The following is a 22,986-nucleotide window of genomic DNA, read 5'->3' on the forward strand; positions in this document are numbered from 1 at the left end:
AAAAAGAAAAGAAAAAAAGATAAAATTTATCACATTACTGTTACACTGTTTTCTTACCATAGATAGATATTACTGACAGATCTGTTTAATTTTCATAATAAATGGGTAATTTTGTGTTTTTGAGAACAAACTTAAGTGACATTAGAAAAAAAAAAAAACTATAACATTGATCCTAGTTACTAGAAGCACTCGGTTTCCTAGTGCTTCATTAAAATTAACAAGTCATAAGAAAATCTGGGTTTTTGTTCTCAAAAGCTGAAAAGAAAAGTCCTTTCAGTCACATTTATAAAGCATGGTCAAATGAACAATCATGTAAAACAAAGACTTCTATGAATGTTATTTTTTGCTTTTCATGTTTGTTGGAGGAAAGATTTATTCAGTTATCTCATACCTGAGATGACTAAATGCAAGTATTAATAGAACCATGCAAATTCAAATACAGAAAATTAAACTAATGAATTTTTAACTTCATTAATGTAATCAAAAGATATTTTGAATGTAGGCCATATTTGTTGATATGTGTATATTTCATGAGACTACAGGGGTTATTTGTGAGGTTCTATTTTTACTACCAACTACAGGTATAACTTTTACTACCACCAGGACTTCCGTGGTGGCTCAGAGGGTAAAGTGTCTGTCTACAATGCGGGAGACCTGGGTTCGATCCCTGGGTGGGGAAGATTCCCTGGAGAAGGAAATGGCAACCCACTCCAGTACTCTTGCCTAGAAAATCCCATGGATGGAGGAGCCTGGTGCAGACTACTGCCCATGGGGTCGCAAAGAGTCAGATACGATTGAGCGACTTTTTCGCTTTCACAGGTATATAGCTACACAAATTAGATGACTCTAATTAAACTGTTTTCAACACATATATATTATTTTCTTTGATTTTATGTGCATATGTGTGTTTGTGAAAAAGGAAAACAAGCATATCAAAGAGGAGACAATGTAGTTATAGTGATTAAACATAAATTTGGATTCTGACTTATTTGAAAATAGACTGAAAAGGCAAAATTATCAGCATTAAAAATGAAAAGTACAGATATATTAAAAATTATTCAGTTAAAATATTAAACTCAAAAGTAAAATAATTATGCCCAATAAGGTGATTTTAAGTAAGATAAAATAATAGTAAAGTTACTTTGAGAAAGTTTAGAAGGAAGAAAATATTCATAAAGAGCTAATTTTACTAACCTGGCTAATTTTTCTCTGCTCTTGTATAGCTTTTTGAATTGCCTGAGATACTTCCTCTTGATCTTTTGTGTGCTCAGTCTTCCATAACTCCCTTTCTTCAGCATGGACATTTTCCAAATGTTTTCTTTCTTCTTCTATAGCTTTTAAAACTGCATCCTTCACCACTTCTTTCTCAAGCTTCAAAACAAATAATGACCACAACAAAAATATCTGAGTGAGTGACCACAGTAATTCCTTGAATAAGACACACTGGAGTTAACCTAAAAAACACAAAACTTTGATCTTACTGGGTTTATTTCTGACATTGTTTTTTTTAATTCATATGTAATAACTGCTGTAAAATAAAATCAATTATTTGGTTTTACACAAATAACCAACTTATTTCAATGGTATTTCTAAACTTCAGAGAAACCAAGCCTTAATTTAAAGTAGCAGTTTTCAAACTATTTTGCCTTAGGACCTCTTTACACTCTTAAAATTATAGAGGACTTCTAAGAGCTTTTGTTTACATGGGTTATACAATTAAGATTTTCCACCTTAGATATGCAAACCAGAAGATAAACATATTAACTAATTAATTAAAAATTAATAACATTAAATATATATTAATAATTTTTATGAAAAAAACTAATTTTCCAAAGTTAAAAAGTTAGAAGAATATCTGCAAACCTCGTTACTATCTGACTTAATAGAAGAAAGCTTAGATTCTCATATGAGTTCTGTACTAAATCTGCCATGATTTTTTTTGCTGAAGTGTGTAACAACCTAGCCTCACAAAGATATGAAGTAGAAAATAAAATGTATCTTATACATACTAAATGTATCCAGTTGAGATCACTGTGGACATTCTTCCTGATTTCACACCAAAACTTAACAAAGAGTAGTTCTTAAAGTAAGTTGCAATAAGGAAAATAAAATCACATCAATGAACTTCTTGTACTGTTACATTACAATCTTTTCTTACCTTCTGAATGAATTCTTTACAGATGATTTTTTAAACATTTTTTTATTTGGAAAACATTGATTCAATGAGTTATGCATCTCTTTCAGATGTTGACACATTTTTCAATATTATAACCAAACCAGTCATATTTTTAATATTACCATCAATCTCATTAGAACAGTCTTTAAGTATTAAAAAGTAGAAATAAATCTTCCAAATTTCTAATTTTTGTTTTAAATCTCTAATTTTATCATTGGTAACAAAAACTGTCAGTTTTGGGGTTTTTTTTTTCCCTTAAGGTGTTGGGCTCATTCTGCTTATTTTGGAGAAAGTGTCTGCCACATACTAAAGTCTGTATAACCCTAGTAATTCAGTACAATGGTGTTCCATGAAAAAAAGAGCCCATTTTGGATGCAACTCAAACAGCTGCCTAAGAATTTTCCTCAAGAAAATCATCATATTTTGGTACACAGTAAAGTCCATGGGCCTCCCACTCCTGAGAGAGTTACCACTGTTTCTCTTGTTTTCAGCTCATAAGCAAGTTTGACAAAAGCCATTAAAGCTGACAGTCATCATGTTTTTAACTCCTGCTTTATTTCACAATTCTTTCGAATCACTCCCCTACTGTGTACACCAATGCCTTCCATGTTGTTTATACCAAATGGTATTTTTTGTTCTTTGTTTTAATCCTTATTTTCGTGACCTCAAGCAATGTTCTACATAGTTGATTATTTCTGATTTTGTAAAGCCCTCTCTTTTCCTGGTTTGCATGACAGCATGCTACATATATTCTTCTATGCATCCTGCTGAGTGTTTTCAATTCTTTGGAACTTCTTTCTCTGGATCTGAAGGAATACTCTGGGAGTTCACAACTTGGCCATCTTCTGTATCATCCATACCAAACATGTTGATTCCATCTTCTATTTCCAGAATTTGGCTATTTCATTATTTTCCAAGTTACTACTGCTACTCAAGTTCTTTCTGCCATTCACTATCTCTTACCCAGACTTCCGATACATTCTGTTAATTCCTTCTCAGGCTTTGGCCTTTCTTGCTACAGTTTCCCCCAAATTAATATCAGTTACCATTATGACCCACCTATACTTGGAAATTTCAATGTGTCTCTACTTCTCTATGGAATAAAATTCCAACTCACTATTCAGAATGTTAGTCATCCTTCAAGGCTCAGTCCAAAAGAAATTTACCATTACAAACTACTGCGACATGGAAACACAATCTATGCACTCATAATATTTATTGCGTTCCTTTTTACCTTATTAGTATATAAGGAAGGTTTTCTAATCTGATTGTAAATTCTTTAAGAAAAAGACACAATCATAGTCATTCTTGAACATCCACCCCAGCATAGTGATTTGTACATAGGAGGCTTTCAACATTTGTTTGCTAAATTTCAATATAAATCTCAAATGCAACCCTCAGTGCTCTATTTGTGTTAAAAAAAAATTAGTAAACAGAAACTTCAATTAAATAGTGTCAGGAGACCGTAAGATAGAACATGTTGTGACATGGCAGAGCCATTCCTTTCTTGCAGGAAGAAGCAAGACTCCTCTACTTTCCCGGTGAGAACTCAGCCAATGAAATGCCATGGACTCTGTTCACCATGGCCCTCCCAACTTCCCTTTCTTCTTCCTCCCTGCTGGTATGGGAACTTGCACATGGCTCACAATATGGTTGTAGACCCTTAATTGCAATTCCGTTACAATCCTGAACAGATGCATCATCGCTGGAGAAATATCTGGCATTCTATTTATTTTAGGTCAACATGTTAGTGGCCTGCATAGGGATCAGAGAAGACGCCTGAAGGCTCTGGGGCTACTGAACAGATGTGGAACCCACTGTCACTGCTTTCTCACTGATTGCAGTTTTATAGGTACACTTTTCTCCTAGATCCTAAGTTCATGCCTTCTTTGTGTCTGAGGCTCTCCAGGTTTTATTCAGACCCTGTTTTAAGGTTTTGCATTTCTGCTAAAGGCCTTGTTCTGTATGCATTTGGTGCTTCAGTCTGATTTTGAGTTCAGACTGTTTGCATTGAAGCTGGCTGGAAATGCCTTTAGTCCGTTCCTTTGGGAATAGTGACTTCTTCACTGAAACTGTTATCTGTTTTTCATCCTTTGGCCAATTCTTTGGAAGGGACTATTCTCTGGAAATTGACTGAAAAGGCCTTAGGCCTGGTTCTTCCAGGGCCACGCTGTCTCCTTAGAACTGACTGGTGATAGCTTACACGCTGTTTGAGCTGCAAGCTGTTAAACTGTTTGAAATTGTCCTTTTAATCTAGAGAAAATCCTCTGAGAAATGAGATACCACTTATCTAAGTATTTTGAGGTCACTCTCCCTACAGGGACTCCAGCTAAACTGATCTTTAAACACAATAGTTCTAATCCTCCTCATGCTCATTTTTGAAAAAAAGAGAAGAAAAAAAGAAAAACTGACCTGACTAAAGACAAGTTAGAATATCAGTGGCCATTATGGGAAAGTTTTGAAATTCCTAACCTTAATTTCCTTAAAACTGAATTAGATCACAACAGTTCAAAACCTTTCAGAACAGAGTGGTACGCCTGTTTTGATTGGTATCTTAAGACTTCTCACCATTATCCAAAGCTGAAAATAGCCTTTGTGCAAAATAAGATTTTAAGATTAACTGAGGCAAACAAACAATTAAGGAAAGATGAAATGGTTCCGAAAGCCTCAGGCTCTTCTTCCTTGGTTTCCGCAGCACTATCTTTCTCATCCTTGGATCTTCTTGCCCAGACTCTGCCTCTGGCATTGTCTTCCTCCCACCTTTCTGTGCCCCTGATGCCTCCTCTACATCCCACAGTAATTATCCTATCAAACTTACCCTTTTTTCTAAAACTCTTCCCACCCCATTTTCCTCTGAAATATTCAGTACTTTTCTTGTAAAACTAAGCCTTCTGAGGATCCAGAAGTTAAACCTTTAATTTCTTATATTCTCTGAACTAAACCTGAACTGCAAGTCATAATAAAATATTTTCTCAAAGTAAACTGAAGATCCTCATACATTTGCTGAGGAATTTAATACAGTCATTCAAACTTATCAACAGTGTTCCTCTGACTCATGTCAGCTAGTTCATATACTTGTTGGTTAAGGCCAGGCCCAGCATAGGATGAAAACCGCTAACTGGGAAAATCCTGAAAGGTCAGGCAATCATTAGATGACTTCATCGAGCAATTCCTGGGGCTTTTCCAAAACCTGTCAATTGAAACAGAATTCAGGATTGCACACAAAAATTGGATGACCCTTTTTATGACTACTATAATCAACTTCAGAATGCTTTTAAGAAAATTCTGGTCGTCCTTCAGATGTTGATTCCACCCAGGCAGCTTTGAATTTTGTATTATTAATAGGCTGAACTGGGACCTCTTTCTTTCCGTCTAGTAAAAAGGACGAGGATGGAATGGAAAACTATGTCTACTTCAGACTTAATTAATCTAGCAAACCAGCTCTCTCACACTCTAGATGAGTCACTGGAAAAGAAGAATACCAGGTTTCCTAATCTTCAAATCCAGCAAATGAAGACTTCTAAATGAAACCAAAACCTTCCCAGTTTCTGCTATAATTGCAAAGAGCCAGGCCACTGGAAAAGACTGTTACAAATTTAAGTATTTTGAGTGTTTTCGATCCTCTAATCAGCCTTTCCCTTGTCCTTTCAATTCTCAGTTGCAGGGTTTTGAGGAACTACAGGGTCTCTTCCCAGTCCTCCCTTTCAGTTGGCTTGGAGAAATATTTTTCGTGATTGAGGATGAATCTCTTCCTGTCTTAACCAACAACAAAGGCATACATAGTCTCAGGGTTCCATCTCATTACTTTAAAGCAGCTCTTGCTGTGGTTCAAATAGTGAGGATCTCTAATGAACTTCTTTTATTCATGGTCTACAGATTTCAGAGTGGACTGAAAGAAGCCTCCCCTCACAGACAGGATATTCTCTCTTCTGTGGCTAAGGTACTTTTAGAAAAGTTTGTCCCTACCTGAGGAGCTCATTTCAAACATCATAGTGATCTAAAAATCCATTTCACTGGCTATGCACTTCAACAAGTTTGTGCTGTTTGGCTGGTTTTAAAACATTTTCACTGTGCTTGTTGTTTGTTGCTACTTAGTCACTAAGCCATGTCCAACCCTTTGCGACTCCATGGACTGCAGCATGCCAGGCTTCTCTGTCCTTCACTATGTGCTGGAGTTTGCCCAAACTCATGCCCATTGTGTCTATCATCTCATTCTCTGCTGCAACCTTCTCCTTTTGCCTTCAATCTTTCCCAGCATCAAGGTATTTTCCAATGAGTTGGCTCTTTACATCAGATGGCCAAAGTATTGGAGCTTCAGGTTCAGAATCAGTCCTTCCAGTGAATATTTAGAATTATTTCCTTTAGGATTGACTGGTTTGATCTCCTTGAAGTCCAAGGGACTCAAGAGTCTTCTCCAGCACCATAATCAAAAGCATCAATTCTTCAACCCTCAGCCTTCTTTATGTATGGTCTACCTCTCACATCCACATACGACTGCTAGAAAAACCATAGCTTTGATTATATGGACTTTTGTCAGTAAAGTGATGTCCTTGCTTTTTAATACACTGTCTAGGTTTGTCATAGCTTTCTTCCAAGGAGCAAGTGTCTTAATTTCATGGTTTCAGTCACTGTATGCAGTGATTTTAGAGCCCAAGAAAAGAAAATCTGTCACTGTTTCCACTTTTCCCCCTTCTATTTGCTATGAAGTGATGGGACTGGATGCCATGATACTAGTTTTTTCATGCCATGAGTTTCAAGCCAGCTTTGTAACTCTCCTGTCTCCACCTCATCAAGAGGCTCTTTAATGCCTCCTCACTCTCTCCCATTAGAGTAGCATCTTCTGCGTAACTGGAGGTTGTTGCTATTTCTCCCAGCATCCTTGAATCCAGCTTGTGCTTCATCTACCCTGGCATTTTGCATGATGTACTATGCATATAAGTTAAATAAGCAAAATGACAATATATAGCCTTGTCTTCTCCTTTTCCATGAACCAGTCAGCTGTACCATGTCCAGGTCCGTTGCTTCTTGACCTGCATACAGGTTTCCCAGGGGACAGGTAAAATGGTCTGCTATTCTCATCTCTTTAAGAATTTTCTAGTTTGTTGTGATCCACACAGTCAAAGACTTTAGTGTAGTCAGTGAAAAGAAGTAGATATTTTTCTGGAATTCATTTGCTTTCTATATCATCCAACAAATGGATCACAGCCTTGTCATGGTGAAGGGGCTTGTGTAACTCAATGAAGTTCATGAACACCAAAGATGGATGGGTTATAGTGAACAGTTTTGAAAAAATGTGGTCCACTGGAGGAGGGAATGGCAAACCATTCCAATATTCTTGCTGTGCGAACTCCGTGAACAGTATGAAAAGGCAAAAAGATATGACACCAGAAGATAAATCCTCCAGGTTGGAAGGTGTCCAATATGCTACTGGGGGAGAGTGAAGGGCAATTATTAATAGTTCCAGAAATAATTAAGAGGTTGGGCCAAAAGAGGAATGATACTCAGCTGTACATGTTCCTGGTGGTGAAAGTAAATCTGAAGCTGTTAAAAAAAAAAAAAAAAAGAATATCACATAGGAACCTGGAATGTCAGGTCTGTGAATCAAGGTAAATTAGATGTGGTCAAGGAGGAGATGGCAAGAGTGAACATCGACATATTAGGAATCAGTGAACTAAAATGGATGAGAATGGTGAATTTAATTCAGAGCACCATCTACTACTGTGGGTAAGAATCCTTTAGAAGAAATGGAGTAGCCGTCATAGTCAACAAAAAGTCCAAAATGCAGTACTTGGGTGAAATCTCAAAAATGACAGCATGATCTTGGTTCATTTCCAAGACAAGCCATTTAACATCATAGTAATCCAAGTCTATACCCTGACCACTAATGCTGAAGAAGCTGTAGTTGGCCAGTTTTATGAAGATATATAAGACATTCTAGAACTAACACCAAAAAAAGATATCCTTTTCATCATAGGGGACTGAAATATAAGAGTAAGAACTCAAAGAGATACTTGGAGTAACAGGGAAATGTGGCCTTGGAGTACAAAATGAAGCAGGGCAAAGGCTAACTAAGAGTATGTCAAGAGAACACACTGATCATACCAAACAGCCTTTTGCAACAACACAGATAACTCGACACATGGACACCAAAGTGTTAGTCCCTCAGTCATCTACAATTCTTTGCAACCCCTTGAACTCTAGCCCACCAGTCTCCTCTGTCCATGGAATTCTCCAGGCAAGAATACTGGAGTAGGGAGCCATTCCTTTCTCCGGGAAATCTTCTTGACCCAGGGATCAAAGTCAGGTCTCCTGACTACAGATGAATTCTTTACTGTCTGAGCCACCAGGGAAACCCCTACACAAGGACATCACCAGATGATCAATGCCAAAATCAGGCTGATTATGTTCTTTACAGTCAAAGATGGAGAAGCTCTATACAGTCAGCAAAATCAACACCTGGAGCTGACTGTGGCTCAGACCATGAGTTCCTTATTGCAAAATTCAGGTTTTCCTGCTTTCTTCAATCTAAGCAAGGTAGAGAAAGTAGGCCATTCACTGTGCTTACCACTCTCAATCCTTCTGGCTTAGCTGAATACACTCATAGCATACTGAGATTCAGTTGGCAAAATTTCTTTCTAAATCCCAGGTCCACCCCTTTTGGAACTCATATAATGCTCACCTCTCTTAAAAAATATTTATTTATTTACTTTGCTGTACCTGGTCTAAGATACAGCATGTGGGGCTTTTGATCTTGTTGTGGCATACGGGATCTTCAGTTATGGCATGCAGGACCAAAGAGTTCGCATGGCACAATTAAATCATTCCAAATGTCACAACTAAAATCTCACCCTCCAAGACAGTCACAAGACATCCAATGCACTTGGCTCCTGCCTTTTTGGACTCACAACTAACAAAAGGGGAGATACTCCAATATTGCAAAAGCCTAGTAGTTTCCATTAAGAACAACCATGAAGAACATGTTTCCATGAAGAACAACTATGCTCTGGTGAGGAAACCTTTTCACAACATACCCTTGAGAGGTGACGACCTTAAGCATCATACCTTGCACCTGGAGATTTGCCTATTGGAAGACATACTTCCAGAAGAATGCTCTTCCACCTCACTGGAGAGGCCCCTATCAGGCACTGATAACTAGCCTCTGCACTATCAAACTCCAAGGAATAGACTCTTGGATTCACAGTACACAGCTTAAGAAAGCATGGAACCCCAACTGGTCATGCATATCATCTGGTGACCTCAAAGTAAAGACTTCCTGGAAATGAAGTCAACGACATCTGATGAGACAGCTTTCCCTAGATACCTAGACCAGGCTTGTTAGAAGTTTGTCATCAAACCTTTGATGATGATGACATAACACTTCAGATGATCTCTGATGTCTACAATCTTGATAACATGTAGACTTTAGATAAAAACTGCCTAAGATGTCTCCCTCCTACCCCTCCTTACTTGAATGCAACTGCAATAGTTCTCCAAACTGCACCACTTTGCTTCTGACAATGATGGACAAAAATTGCTGAAACCAGAAACCCTGGTTCTTAATCTGTGATGTTTTCAGAGAAAGATCTTGATCAAAGGGGAAAACGCAAAAAATTCAGAAACAGAAACATCAATTAAATAGTGTCAGGAGACCCCTTTAAGGGGGAGCTGTCACACCCTGCAACTATAGTAGAGCCCAAGAGGAGGAAGAAAGACCTCCTCTTCTTTCCTGCCAGGGACTCAGCCAACGACAAGCCATGAACTCTCTATTTCCTGCAAACCTTACAACTTCCTTTCCTCTCTATTAAAGTGTTCTTATTGCCACATGGGAATTTGTATGTGGCTTGCCATGCTAGCACACCCCAAACTGAAATTCAATCATAATAATGAAAAAACATACTTTTGTTGGACAAATATCTGATGGTGTATTTCAGGTCAACATATGTATACATTAGCATACATATATTTAAAATCTATGCATATACTATCCAGATGATTTATTTCAAAGTTGGCTTTAAAAATCATTCACCTTGATAAACACATATGCACATACAAATAAACACATATACTTAATACTTGTGTGATACCTGTCAAATACCAAGTGGATATTGTTGCGCCTATGTAGATATATTGTTTTTAACATGATTGATAATCTAAATGTAAAGCATTTCAATATCATTATCTTGTATGTAATGTATGTTTAATAAGAATACAAACAGCAGAAGAGGAAAAAAAATTTTGAATTTTCTGGAATGAAATATTTTAAAAGTGCACTGACTATACCATTAATGAACTCAGTTTATTAATTCCACTTACTTACAAAGAAATTTATTACTGATGGGTCTATACCAGGTAAATACTTAGGCATAAATATAACAAAAACAATTCTTACATGAGACCAACAACATTCACTTTAGGCTTTGAGGTGGGGTAAACATAAAAACAATTGAACTAATAAAAAGTATTGGAATTAAACTTCACAATAAACTTTGCAGATAGAAATACCTTTGCAGCAGATATTAATGCTTCTTTATTTTTTTGCCTTTCTTCCTCCAAACATTTTTCCAATATTTCCTGTAAATGATAAGATGGTTAGATATTACAGTATTTTTTGGGGCAACAGAACATTCTTTCCACACTGTAAGCAAAATTAAAATATTACCTTCTGTTCTTGAGATTGCTGAGTCAAAGCTTCCTTTATTTTTTCTTTTAACAGTTCCTTCTCTGTGTCAAGCATTTCAAGGAGCCTCTGATGCTACAAGCAAAGTTAACTGCATTAAGATTATGGCTCTGAGATAGATAACCTATCAACACGGAGAACAGCTGGTGGAATTCATCTGAAGTAGTTACCAGGGGAAATAAGAAAGCTGGCTAAAATGAGGGCTTAGGAGCCAAAAAATCTGAATTCCCATTTCTTTCATCAGTCAAGACTACTTTTTTCATCCCCAAATTCAGTATAGTAGATGACATGAAATCTAATCTGAAAGATATTCCAAATATGAAGTGAATCAGAAAATGATAAAATGTTCTTCTCTAAAATTAAACTTGGAAAATATACTCATTAAAATTATTATTATCAGCTTACAGTGAGAGCAATCAGATTATAACTGATGTCTGCCTCATGAAAAATTATCCTAACAGAATATTTGTGTTTCTAGTAAAGTACTGTTAAAGAAATTGAAAGATCAGTAGTCTCATCCTAAGATTTTACTACGGATTCAAAAAATATAAATAAATATATGAAAGTATTAAAGGAATATTATTGTGATAGCTACTGTTAAAGAATACGGAGTTCGTGTATTCATTTTTATTCTGTACTAGTAAAAAAGCACACAGAATCTTCATCAAATTATCATTATTCAAACTTGGAGTTTGAATGAAGTTTTGTTGAGAAAATTTGACCTCTATGGCCTCAACACCTTCAATATAGATAAGCCAGATACTTGTTTTGAACAGCGCTCTTAGGAAAAGCGAAACATATGTATTCCCATTCACACAGATTTCTCCTCAGTTACTAAAGGCAAATAAAATATTTTCTCAGATTTAGAACCATATACATAAGAGCCTCCTTTACATATGAACCAATTTCAGATACTCAGTATTTTAAAGCAGATCTATTTCATTCAAAGTTGTTCTGATTGAAATAGCTTTCAGGAAATAATCTAAGTTGAGAGTAAGTGACCAAACAGAAATTTCAGATAATCTATGATTTCTATTTTTAATTTTAATGCTTTTATCTTAATTTACAAGATAGGAAAAATTACAATAAGAAAAATTACAAGAAAAATGTGATTTTTCTTTAAAAACAAATTTACATTGCAATATAAATCATGACACCATGATGAAAAATTGTTGGTATCCTAGGAATTTGTGGAAATCATTTGAATAATAAATCAGTAAGCCTAGCATATGATATATAATAACTAAGACTTTAATGTTATATTCTTTGAAAGTCTAAATGCACACAGAATTTAATAAAGTCAGAAACAACATCTAATACTCTTTATAAAACACACATGATAAAATGTTTAACCAGGCAAATAATTAGACAAAAAATGGTAAGTACAATTCTCACTTGAGACTGAAAATATTCAATTTAGGCTTTGAAATGAGGGTAAACATAGCAAAAATGGAACAAGTAAAAATTACCAGAATTAAACTATAGAAGAAATTTTTAAGAGTCGTCAATAATATTGAAAGTGATTTCTTCTTAAAATGAACAGTTAAGATAATAAATCAGACTAATGGAAATCAGTAAGTAATTAACTATAAGTAGGCCACGTTTCTCTGATGCTTCTCTTGTGGCACAGTGGTAAGGAATCCACCTGCCAATACAGGAGATGCAGGTTCAATCCCTGAGTTGGGAAGATTCCCAGGAGAAGGAAATGACAGTCCTCTCTAGTACTCTTGCCTGAGAAACTCCATGAACAGGGGAGCCTGGTGGGCTACAGTCCATGGGGTCACAAAGAATTGGACAAGATTTAGCGACTAAACTACAAAGAGGCCACATTTCTCCAAGGGTCCAACAAGACCTAGTAAAAGATGATACAGTAGCTAAAAATGACAATGCAAGGATTAGAAAATTCATTTCTGAACTTCATTTCTTAATTCTGAGGTACACTATAATAAAACACTATTTTTGAGTTCGTTTGAGCCAAAATAAACTCAGGATAATCATTTGAAAGAAGCACCCTACATAAAATACACCTTAAGTAAAATTATAGTTCTACTGGAGAAAATACAAAGTAACTACCATATATGTGTGTGTGTGTGTGTGTGTGTGTGTGTGTGTGTGTGTGTGTATATACACACATATAAAATAATAGCTAACATTTTTGAGCACTTTAAAGTTTCAGACACTGTTAAAAGTGTTTTACATGTAATTGCACCATAATAAACACAAGAAACTGCTAAACTGAATGACAGTCTTCCTCATTTTTCAGAGTGAGTTATGTGAGACACAGAGAGGCTAAGAAATTTTCAGGTTTTGAAGGAAGAGCTTCAGCAATAATTACATCTATATACTCATTTTCAGCAGCAATAATCATTTAAAAGCTAAAAGCATTGCCAGTATTACCTAGTTACTAAAGCTACAAGATATAAGTATTATAACTGGTAAGACCTCACTTCCACTTGGCTTTAAAAGGATTTCAGTAATCAGCTTTTGATTTTTTTTTTTCAGAATAGTATTACAAAGATTCTTTGAATAAATATCCATTGCTATTAGGAAAGATGATTGAAAAAGATATTTAATGGTATGGCAGAAGGTCAATTTTCATTCCAATCTCAAAGAAAGGTAATGCCAAACAATGTTCAAACTACAAGACAATTGCACTTATCTCACATGCTAGCAAAGAAATGCTCAAAATTCTCCAAGCCAGTCTTCAACAGTATGTGAACTGTGAACTTCTAGATGTTCAAGCTGTATTTAGAAAAGGCAGAGGAACCCCAGCGATCAAACTGCCAACATCCAGTGGATCATAGAAAAAGCAAGACAATTCCAGAAAAACATCTACAGCTGCTTTATTAATTACTCTTCCCAAAGCCTTTGACTCTGTAGATAATAATAAACTGTGGAAAATTCTTCAAGAGATGGGAATACTAGACTACCTTAGCTGCCTCCTGAGAAATCTGTATGCAGGTCAAGAAGCAACAGTTAGAACTGGACATGGAACAACGAACTGGTTCCAAATTGGGAAAGTAGTATGTCAAGGCTGTATATTGTACCCTGCTTATTTAACTTCTATAGAGAAAACATCATGCGAAATGGTGGGGTAGATGAAGCACAAGCTAGAATCAAGATTGTCAGGAGAAATATCAATAACCTCAGATATGCAGATGACACAGCCCTTATTGTAGAAGGTGAAGAGGAACTGAAGAGCCTCTTGATGAAGGGGAAAGAGGAGAGTGAAAACGTTGGATAAAACTAAACATTCAAAAAACTAAGATCAAGAGAACACTACACATAGAAATCACCCAATGGTCATCACTGAAATCAAAATATATTATAATCTGAATATATTCTTTGCAGCCAAAGGTGGAGAAGCCCTATACAGTCAACAAAAACAAGACCAGGAGCTGACTGTGGCTCAGATCATGAACTCCTTATTGCCAAATTCAGACTAAAATTGAAGAAAGTAGGAAAAACCACTAGACCGTTCAGGTATGACCTAAATCAAATCCCTTATGATTATACAGTGGAAGTGAGAAATAGATTTAAGGGACTAGATCTGATAGACAGAGTGCCTGATGAACTATGGACGGAGGTTTGGGACACTGTACAGGAGACAGAGATCAAGACCATCCCCAAGAAAAAAAAATGCAAAAAAGTAAAACGGCTGTCAGAGGAGGCCTTACAAATAGCTATGAAAAGAAGGGATGCAAAAACAAAGGAGAAAAGGAAAGATATATCCATTTGAATGCAGAGTTCCAAAGAACAGCAAGGAGAGATAAGAAAGCCTTCCTCAGTGATCAAAGCAAAGAAAGAGAGGATAACAACAGAACAGGAAAGACTAGAGATATCCTCAAGAAAATTAAAGATAAAAAAGGAATATTTCATGCAAAGATGGGCTCAATAAAGGACAGAAACAGTATGGACCTAACAGAAAAAGAAGATATTAAGAACAGCTGGCAAGAATACACAGAACTATACAAAAAAGGTCTTCATGACCCAGATAACCTCAATGGTGTGATCACTCACCTAGAGCCAGACATTCTGGAAAATGAAGTCCAGTGGCCCTTAGGAAACATCACTATGAACAGAGCTAGCCGAGGTGATGGAATTCCAGTTGAGCTATTTCAAATCCTAAAAGATGATGCTGTTAAAGTGCTGCACTCAATAAGCCAGGAAATTTGGAAAACTCAACAGTGGTCACAGGACTGGAAAGTCAGTTTTCATTCCAATCCCAATGAAGGTCAATGCTAAAGACTGTTCAAACTATGGTACAATTGCACTCATCTCACACATTAGCAGAGTAATGCTCAAAATCCTCCAAGCCAGGCTTCAACAGGTAAACCTCCAGATGTTGATGCTGGATTTATAGAAGGCAGAGGAACCAGAGATCAAATTGCCACCATCCGTTGGATAATAGAAAAAGGAAGAGAGTGCCAGAAAAACATCTACTTATGCTTTACTGATTACGCCAAAGACTTTGACTGTGTAGATAGATCACAACAAACTGCGGAAAACTGTCCAAGAGAGGGGAATACTAGACCACCTTCCCTGCCTCCTGAGAAATGCATATGCAGGTCAAGAAGCAACATGTCCAGTGACCTGGACATGGAACAACAGACTGGTCCCAAAATGGGAAAGCAGTATGTTAAGGCTGTATATTGTCACTGCGCTTATTTAAATTCTATGCAGAGTACATCATGTGAAATGCTGGGCTGGATGAAGTACAAGCTGGAATCAAGATTGCGAGGAGAAATATCAATAACCTCAGATACATAGACGACACCACCCTTATGGCAGAAAGTGAAGAGGAACTAAAGAACCTCTTGATAACAGTGAAAGATGAGAGTGAAAAAGCTACCTTAAAACTCAACATTCAAAAAAACAGATCATGACATTCAGTCCCATCACTCCATTGCAAATAAATGGAGAAATAAGGGAAATAGTGAGACTTTATTTTCTTGGGCTCCAAAATCACAGCATATGGTGACTGAAGCCATGGAATTAAAAGACACTAGCTCCTTGGAAGAAAAGATATGAGAAACCTAGACAGCAGAGACCTTACATTGCCAACAAAGGTCCATCTATTCAATGCTATGGTTTTTCCAGTAGTTATGTATGGATGTGAGAGCTGGACTATAAAGAAAGCTGAGCACCGAAGAATTGACGCTTGAACTGTGGTGTTGGAGAAGACTCTTGAAAGTTGCCTGGACTGCAGGGAGATCAAACCAGTCAATTGTAAAGGAAATCAGTCCTGAATATTTATTGGAAGGACTGATGCCAATACTTTGGCCACCTGATGTGAAGAAATGACTCATTGAAAAGACCCCGATGCTGGGAAATATTGAAGGCAGAGAAGAAGAGGACGACAGAGGATAAGATGGTTGAAAGGCATCAGTGACTCGATGGACATGAGTTTGAGCAAACTCCTGGAGTTGGTGATGGACAGGGAAGCCTGGCGTGCTGCAGTCCATGGGGTCACAAAGAGTAGGACTCAACTGAGTGACTGAACTGAATTGAAAATTGCCATTTTAGTGATGTGTTTGGGTGTGTGTAACAGGGGTAGAGGAAATGACCATGTTAAATTCACCTATTAAAAAGAGGTCGCAAGAATACACAGAAGATCTGTACAAAAAAGACCTTCACGACCCAGATAATCATGATGGTGTGATCACTCATCTAGAGTCAGACATCCTGGAATGTGAAGTCAAGTGGGCCTTGGGAAGCATCACTATGAACAAAGCTAGTGGAGGTGATGGAATTCCAGTTCAGCTATTTCAAACCCGAAAAGATGATGCTGTGAAAGTGCTGCACTCAACATGTCAGCAAATTTGGAAAATTCATCTGGAAAAGGTCAGTTTCCATTCCAATCCCAAAGAAAGGCAATGCCAAAGAATGCTCAAACTACCGCACAATTGTACTCATCTCACATGCTCGTAAAGTAATGCTCAAAATTCTCGAAACCAGGCTTCAACAATATGTGAACTGTGAATTTCCAGATGTTCAAGCTGGTTTGAGAAAAGGCAGAGGAACCAGAGATCAAATTGCCAACATCTGCTGGATTATCGAAAAGGCAAGAGAGTTCCAGAAAAACATCTCTTTATTTTATTTATTTAAAAAAATATTTATTTACTTATTTATTTATTCATTTATTTGGCTGCATGAGGTCTTAGCTGCAAGGATCTTTGCTGCATCATGCGGGATCTTTCACTGTGGCACACAGACTCTCTAGTCATGGCATGTGGCTTCCAGAGCACATGGGCTTCAGTACTTGCAGGACACAGACATAGTTGCCTCAGAGCCTGTGGGATCTTAGTTCCCCCAACCAGGGATACAACCTATACCCCCCACGTTGCAAAGCAGATTCTTAACCACCGTACCACCAGGGAAGTCCCTCAATTTTTGAAACTGGTTTCCAGGGGTCAAACTCACTGCTTGGGTTCTTTTTTTAATTTTTTAAAGTATAAATTTATTTAATTGGAGGTTACTTTACAATATTGTATTGGCTTTGCGATACTTCAACATGAATCCACCACAGGTATACACGTGTTCCCCATCCTGAACCTCCCTCCCTAGTCCCTCCCCGTACCATCCCTCTGGGTCATCTCAGTGCACCAGCCCCAAGCATCCAGTATCATTCATTGAACCTGGACTGGCGATGGCTAACAAACACATGAAAAGATGCTCAACATCACTCATTATCAGAGAAATGCAAATCAAACCACAATGAGGTACCATTTCACGCCAGTCAGAATGGCTGCAATCCAAAAGTCTACAAGCAATAAATGCTGGAGAGGGTGTGGAGAAAAGGGAACCCTCTTACACTGTTGGTGGGAATGCAAACTAGTACAGCCACTATGGAGAACAGTGTGGAGATTCCTTAAAAAACTGGAAATAGAACTGCCTTATGACCCAGCAATCCCACTGCTGGGCATACACACTGAGGAAACCAGAATTGAAAGAGACAAGTATACCCCAATGTTCATCACAGCACTGTTTACAATAGCCAGGACATGTAAGCAACCTAGATGTCCATCAGCAGATGAATGGATATTTCTGTTTTATTGACTATGCCAAAACCTTTGACTGTGTGGATCACAACAAACTGTGGAAAACTCTGAAAGAGATGGGAATACCAGACCACCTGACCTGCCTCTTGAGAAACCTGTATGTAGGTCAGGAAACAACAGTTAGAACTGGACATGGAACAACAGACTGGTTCCAAATAGGAAAGGAGTATGTCAAGGCTGTATATTGTCACCCTACTTATTTACTTATATGCAGAGTACATCATGAGAAACGCTGGGCTGGAAGAAGCACAAGCTGGAATCAAGATTGCCGGGAGAAATATCAATAACCTCAGATATGCAGGTGACACCACCCTTATGGCAGATATGCACCACCCTTATGGCAGAAAGCGAAGAAGAACTAAAGAGCCTCTTGATGAAAGTGAAGGAGGAGAGTAAAAAAGTTGGCTTATAGCTCAACATTCAAGAAACTAAGATCATGACATCCGGTCCCATGACTTCATAGCATATAGATGGGGAAATAGTGGAAACAGTGGCAGACTTTATTTTGGGGGGCTTGAAAATCACTGCAGATGGTGACTGCTGCCATGAAATTTAAAGATGCTTACTTCTTGGAAGGAAAGTGATGACCAACCTAGATAGCATATTAAAAATCAGAGACATTGCTTTGCTGACAAAGTTGAAGCTATGTTTTTTCCAGTAGTCATGTATGGATGTGAGAGTCGGACCATAAAGCTGAGCAACAAAGAATTGATGCTTTTGAACTGTGGTGTTGGAGAAGACTCTTCAGAGTACCTTGGACTGCAAAGGGATCCAGCCAGTCAGCCCAAAGGAAATAAGTCCTGAATATTCTTTGGAAGGACTGATGCTGAAACTGAAGCTCCAATACTTTGGCCACCTGATGGGAAGAATTGACTTACTGGAAAAGACCCTGATGCTGGCACAGACTGAAGGCAGAAGAAGGGGATAACAGAGGATGAGATAGTTAGATGGCATCACTGACTCAATGCACATGAGTTTGAGCAAGCTCCAGGAATTGGTGTTGGACAGGGAAGCCTAGTGGGCTACAGTCCATGGGGTTGCATAGAGTTGGACTGAGCCATTGAACTGAACTGACAGTCATTTTAGCAATATCATTGTGGCCTTTACTTGAATTTTCCTAATAACCAAGCATTTGAACATCTTTAAATGCTACTTCTACTTCTGATAGTATATTTTAACTACTACATTTCAACTATTACTATTCATAATACTATCTGTATAAGAAGGAAAATGATTGGAGCTCTTTTTTCAACTTTTGTAGGAGAGTGTAGTAAGAAGGTGCACTGGATTTGAGGTTTGTTCACTGACAGGTTCTTCAAATGTAGGAATATCTTTCCTCTCTGGGCCAGAGATTATTTTCATTATTTAATCACATTAAGGTAGAAATTAAAAAGTATTGAGAGATAATTTGGCCAAAAAGGTTTCAGACTCTCTTTATTAAATCTAAAATAAAATATAAAGCATATCTGGAGATTGCCTGTATTACTTCTGTTGCCTGCCTCAATAGAGAATTCCCTACTTGTCTAAATTAAAGTTTAGCACCATGGAAGTAGGTAACATGGATTTTGATGATATAAAGGATAATCAGTACAGTCTTTCTACCTTACTAGCAGACCATTCCAACGTGAGGATGTTCTGAACACCTTTTGTTACATACCTCAGAGCCAGAATTGAATCAATGAAAACATTTAATCATATGACTCTTTAAATATTTACAATTTTGAAACAAAGCAGTCCTTTCTACAGAATTTGCAAGACATCGCCTTACAAAACTTCGAAAGGCATTATGAAAATGAGTTGAAATCTAAACCAGTAAATCTCATTTAGAAACACTGAAAAGCTTATTATACTCTGATTATCTAAAATATCCTATTCATTGCTTCTTAAAACTATACTGAAATTTTAGTAATTTTTAAAGCAATTTAAAGAAATAAAGACAAACTACAGAGTCCCATTAATCTTACAGAGTAGGTGCTTAGTGTAACAATACCAAGAACAGCCCTTTGAAATTCAGCCTAAAACAAAAGGCATTCAGAAGTGGGTTCTTCTTTTCTGCTATTATGGAAGAAATCTTTTCAAGAGAAAAATTTTTGATATAGACTCAAATATAAATATAGAGGTTATGTGGTTTTCACATGATTTTTGCAAAAAAAGAAAAGAAAAAAAAAATCCTCTTTCCTGTAATGTGACTCATAGGAGATACTGTAAACAGATTTAATCACAATCATATGTAGATAGTTTTTGAACATCAAATTTTTGACTAAGGAATCCGAGAAGCTCATGTTCAGGTATACAGTTATCAATTTATCACAAGTCCACAAACTTCACATTATCTTATATGTATAGTATATATTCTGCACATTCCAATAAGCATAAAAATTGAAAAAAGATCAAGAGGTCTGGTGAAACTGAAAGTCACTCAGTCGTGTCTGACACTTTGTGATGCCATGGACTATACAGTCCATGGAATTCTCCAGGTAAGAATGCTGGAATGGGTAGCCTTTCCCTTATCCAGGGGATCTTTCCAACCAAAGGATCGAACCCAGGTATCCCGCATTGTAGGAGGATTCTTTACCAGCTGAGCCACAAGGGAAGCCTGAAGCGTGGTCTTAAATCACATGTTCATATTAACATGATTTGATGGATACTAAATAAATGCAATAAATGTCTTAATATAATGTTGAGTTTCAGCTGTTTCATCTCTTCATGGGCTAATACATTAAATATAAACATAAATAAGATGAACTATGAGATCTACTTAAAACAGTTTTACCACAAACTCAATAATATCAAAAAACTTCTTAAAGAAATAAAATAAGATTAAAGATGTGTGTGTGTTAAGTTCCTCAGTGTCGTGTCTGATTCTTTGCAACTCAATGGACTATAGATTATCAGGTTCCTCTGTCCATGGAACTTTTCAGGCAAGAGTACTGAAGTGGGTAGCCATTCCCTTCTCCAGGGTATCTTCCCAACAAAGGGACTGAACCAAAGTCTCCTGCATTGCAGGCAGGTTCTTTACCATCTGAGCCACCAGGGAAGCCCAAGACTAAAGATAGATTATGCTAAATTTATTTCACCAAATAGACATAATTTCTAATACACGTAAAGAATGGAAGCAATCAGGTTATTCCTCCAACTTAAACAGGTGCTTGATCCGAGGGAGTAATACGAACGGATGAAGCAAAAACTGAGGAAGAAGGCAAGGATGATGCCTCTCACATCTGCTTTTCATCACTGAACTAGATGTCTTAGCTAATGAAACACAATAAAAATCGGAGATAAAAAGGGAGAAGAAATTAGGCTGTCTTTCTTCACAGATAGCATGATCATCTTTGTAGAAAATCTGGAAGAATTAACTAAAAAATTCCTGGAACTGATAAGCAATTATAATAACATTGTAGTATATAAGATTAATACACAAAAGCCAATCCCTTTCCTATACAGCAAACAACTTTGAAATCAAAGTCACAATCATTTCAGTTCAGTTGCTCAGTTGTGTTCCACTCTTTGCAACTCCATGGACTGCAGCATGCCAGGCTTCCCTGTCCATCATCAACTTCCACAGCTTGCTCAAACTCATGTCTATCAAGTCAGTGATGCCATCCAGCCATCTCATCCTCTGTCATTCCCTTCTCCTGCTGCCTTCAATCTTTCCCAACAATAGTCTTTTCCAGTGAGTCAGTCCTTTGCATCAGGTAGCCAAAGCATTGGAGTTTCAGCTTCAGTATCACTCCTTCCAATGAATATTCAGGACTGATTTCCTTTAGGATTGACTGATTGGATCTCCTTGCTGTCCAAGGGACTCTCAAGAGTCTTCTCTAACACCACAATTCAAAAGCATCAATTCTTCGCTGCTCAGCTTTATTTATGGTCCAAGTCTCACATCCATACATGACTACTGGAAAACCAATGGGGCCACTCAAAACGGACAGGTCATGGTAGAGAGTTCTGATGAAACGTGGTTCACCAGAGAAGGAAATGGCAAACCACTTCAGTATTCTTGCCTTGAGAACTCCATGAACAGTATGAAAAGGCAAAGTCACAATACATTTTACATAATCACCTACAAAATGAAAATATTAGGTATAAATCTACCATAATCTGTATAAGAGCTATATAAGACTACAAATTCTGATGAAAGATATCAAAGAACAATTAATCAAAATATATTTTCCATGTTCATGAAAGGGAGACGGAATGCTATCAATATGTCAGTTCTTTCCAAATTGATGTATAAACATAATGTAATCTCAGTCAACATCCCAGCAAGGTATTTTGTGGATATGGACAAACAGATTTTAAAGATATGGAGAGAAAGAAAGGAAAAAAAAAAAAAAACAGAATGACCAACACAGTATTAAACAAGAACAAAGTTGGAGGGCTCATACTCTCTGACTTCAAGGTGTACTATAAAGCCACCATAATCAAGATAGTGTGGTAATGGCAAAAATTAGACAAAGAGATAAATGGAACATAACAGTTCAGAAATAGACCCCTATGAATACAGTCAACTGATCTTTGACAAAGATGCAAAATCAATACAGTGTTATAGTCTTTACAACAAGTATTGCTAGAACGACTGGACATCCACATGAAAAATATGAATCTAGATACAGTTCTCTCTCTTCACAAAAATTAACTCAAAGTGGATCATAGACCTAAATTTAAAACACAGAATTTTTAAAACTCCTAGATGACTTAGGAAAAAACCTAGATGGCCTTGGATAAGGCAATGATTTTTTGGATATAACATTATAAGCACAATCCATGAAAGAACTAATGTATAAGTTGACTTTCCATATAAAAATTCTACTAAAAATGCATGTATATATTGACTATAAATGAACATGAGAGAATTTTGGAAGGGTAATGGAAATGTTTTATTTTATTCTTGTTTTAAGTGCTAGTTGTAAAAATGTTCATGTCTGTCAAAATGCAAAGAATGGTACATCTAAAAGGGTACATATTTTATGTGAATTATTTTCAATAAATTTGAAGAAAAAAGTATATATATATTTTAAATTAATTTTTAACTCATACTAGTTTTGTCCCCTTGAGATAGCTTGACTTTC

General features: G+C 36.9%; 1 protein-coding gene across 4 annotated transcripts in view; it reads right to left on the reverse strand.

The window, feature by feature from the left end:
- CCDC91 (coiled-coil domain containing 91) overlaps positions 1–22,986 on the reverse strand; it is a 412,799-nt gene that overhangs the window by 99,894 nt on the left and 289,919 nt on the right. For all 4 annotated transcript variants that reach the window (XM_018048369.1, XM_018048367.1, XM_018048366.1 and 1 more), the window contains 3 exons: positions 10,836–10,928; positions 10,679–10,747; positions 1,195–1,371 (listed from right to left, as the gene is read on the reverse strand). In XM_018048369.1, the coding sequence (XP_017903858.1) occupies positions 1,195–1,371; positions 10,679–10,747; positions 10,836–10,928 (339 nt within the window). The remainder of the gene's footprint in view (positions 1–1,194; positions 1,372–10,678; positions 10,748–10,835; positions 10,929–22,986) is intronic.

This window comes from Capra hircus, chromosome 5 (genome assembly GCF_001704415.2).
Source record: "Capra hircus breed San Clemente chromosome 5, ASM170441v1, whole genome shotgun sequence".
Lineage (NCBI taxonomy): Eukaryota > Metazoa > Chordata > Mammalia > Artiodactyla > Bovidae > Capra > Capra hircus.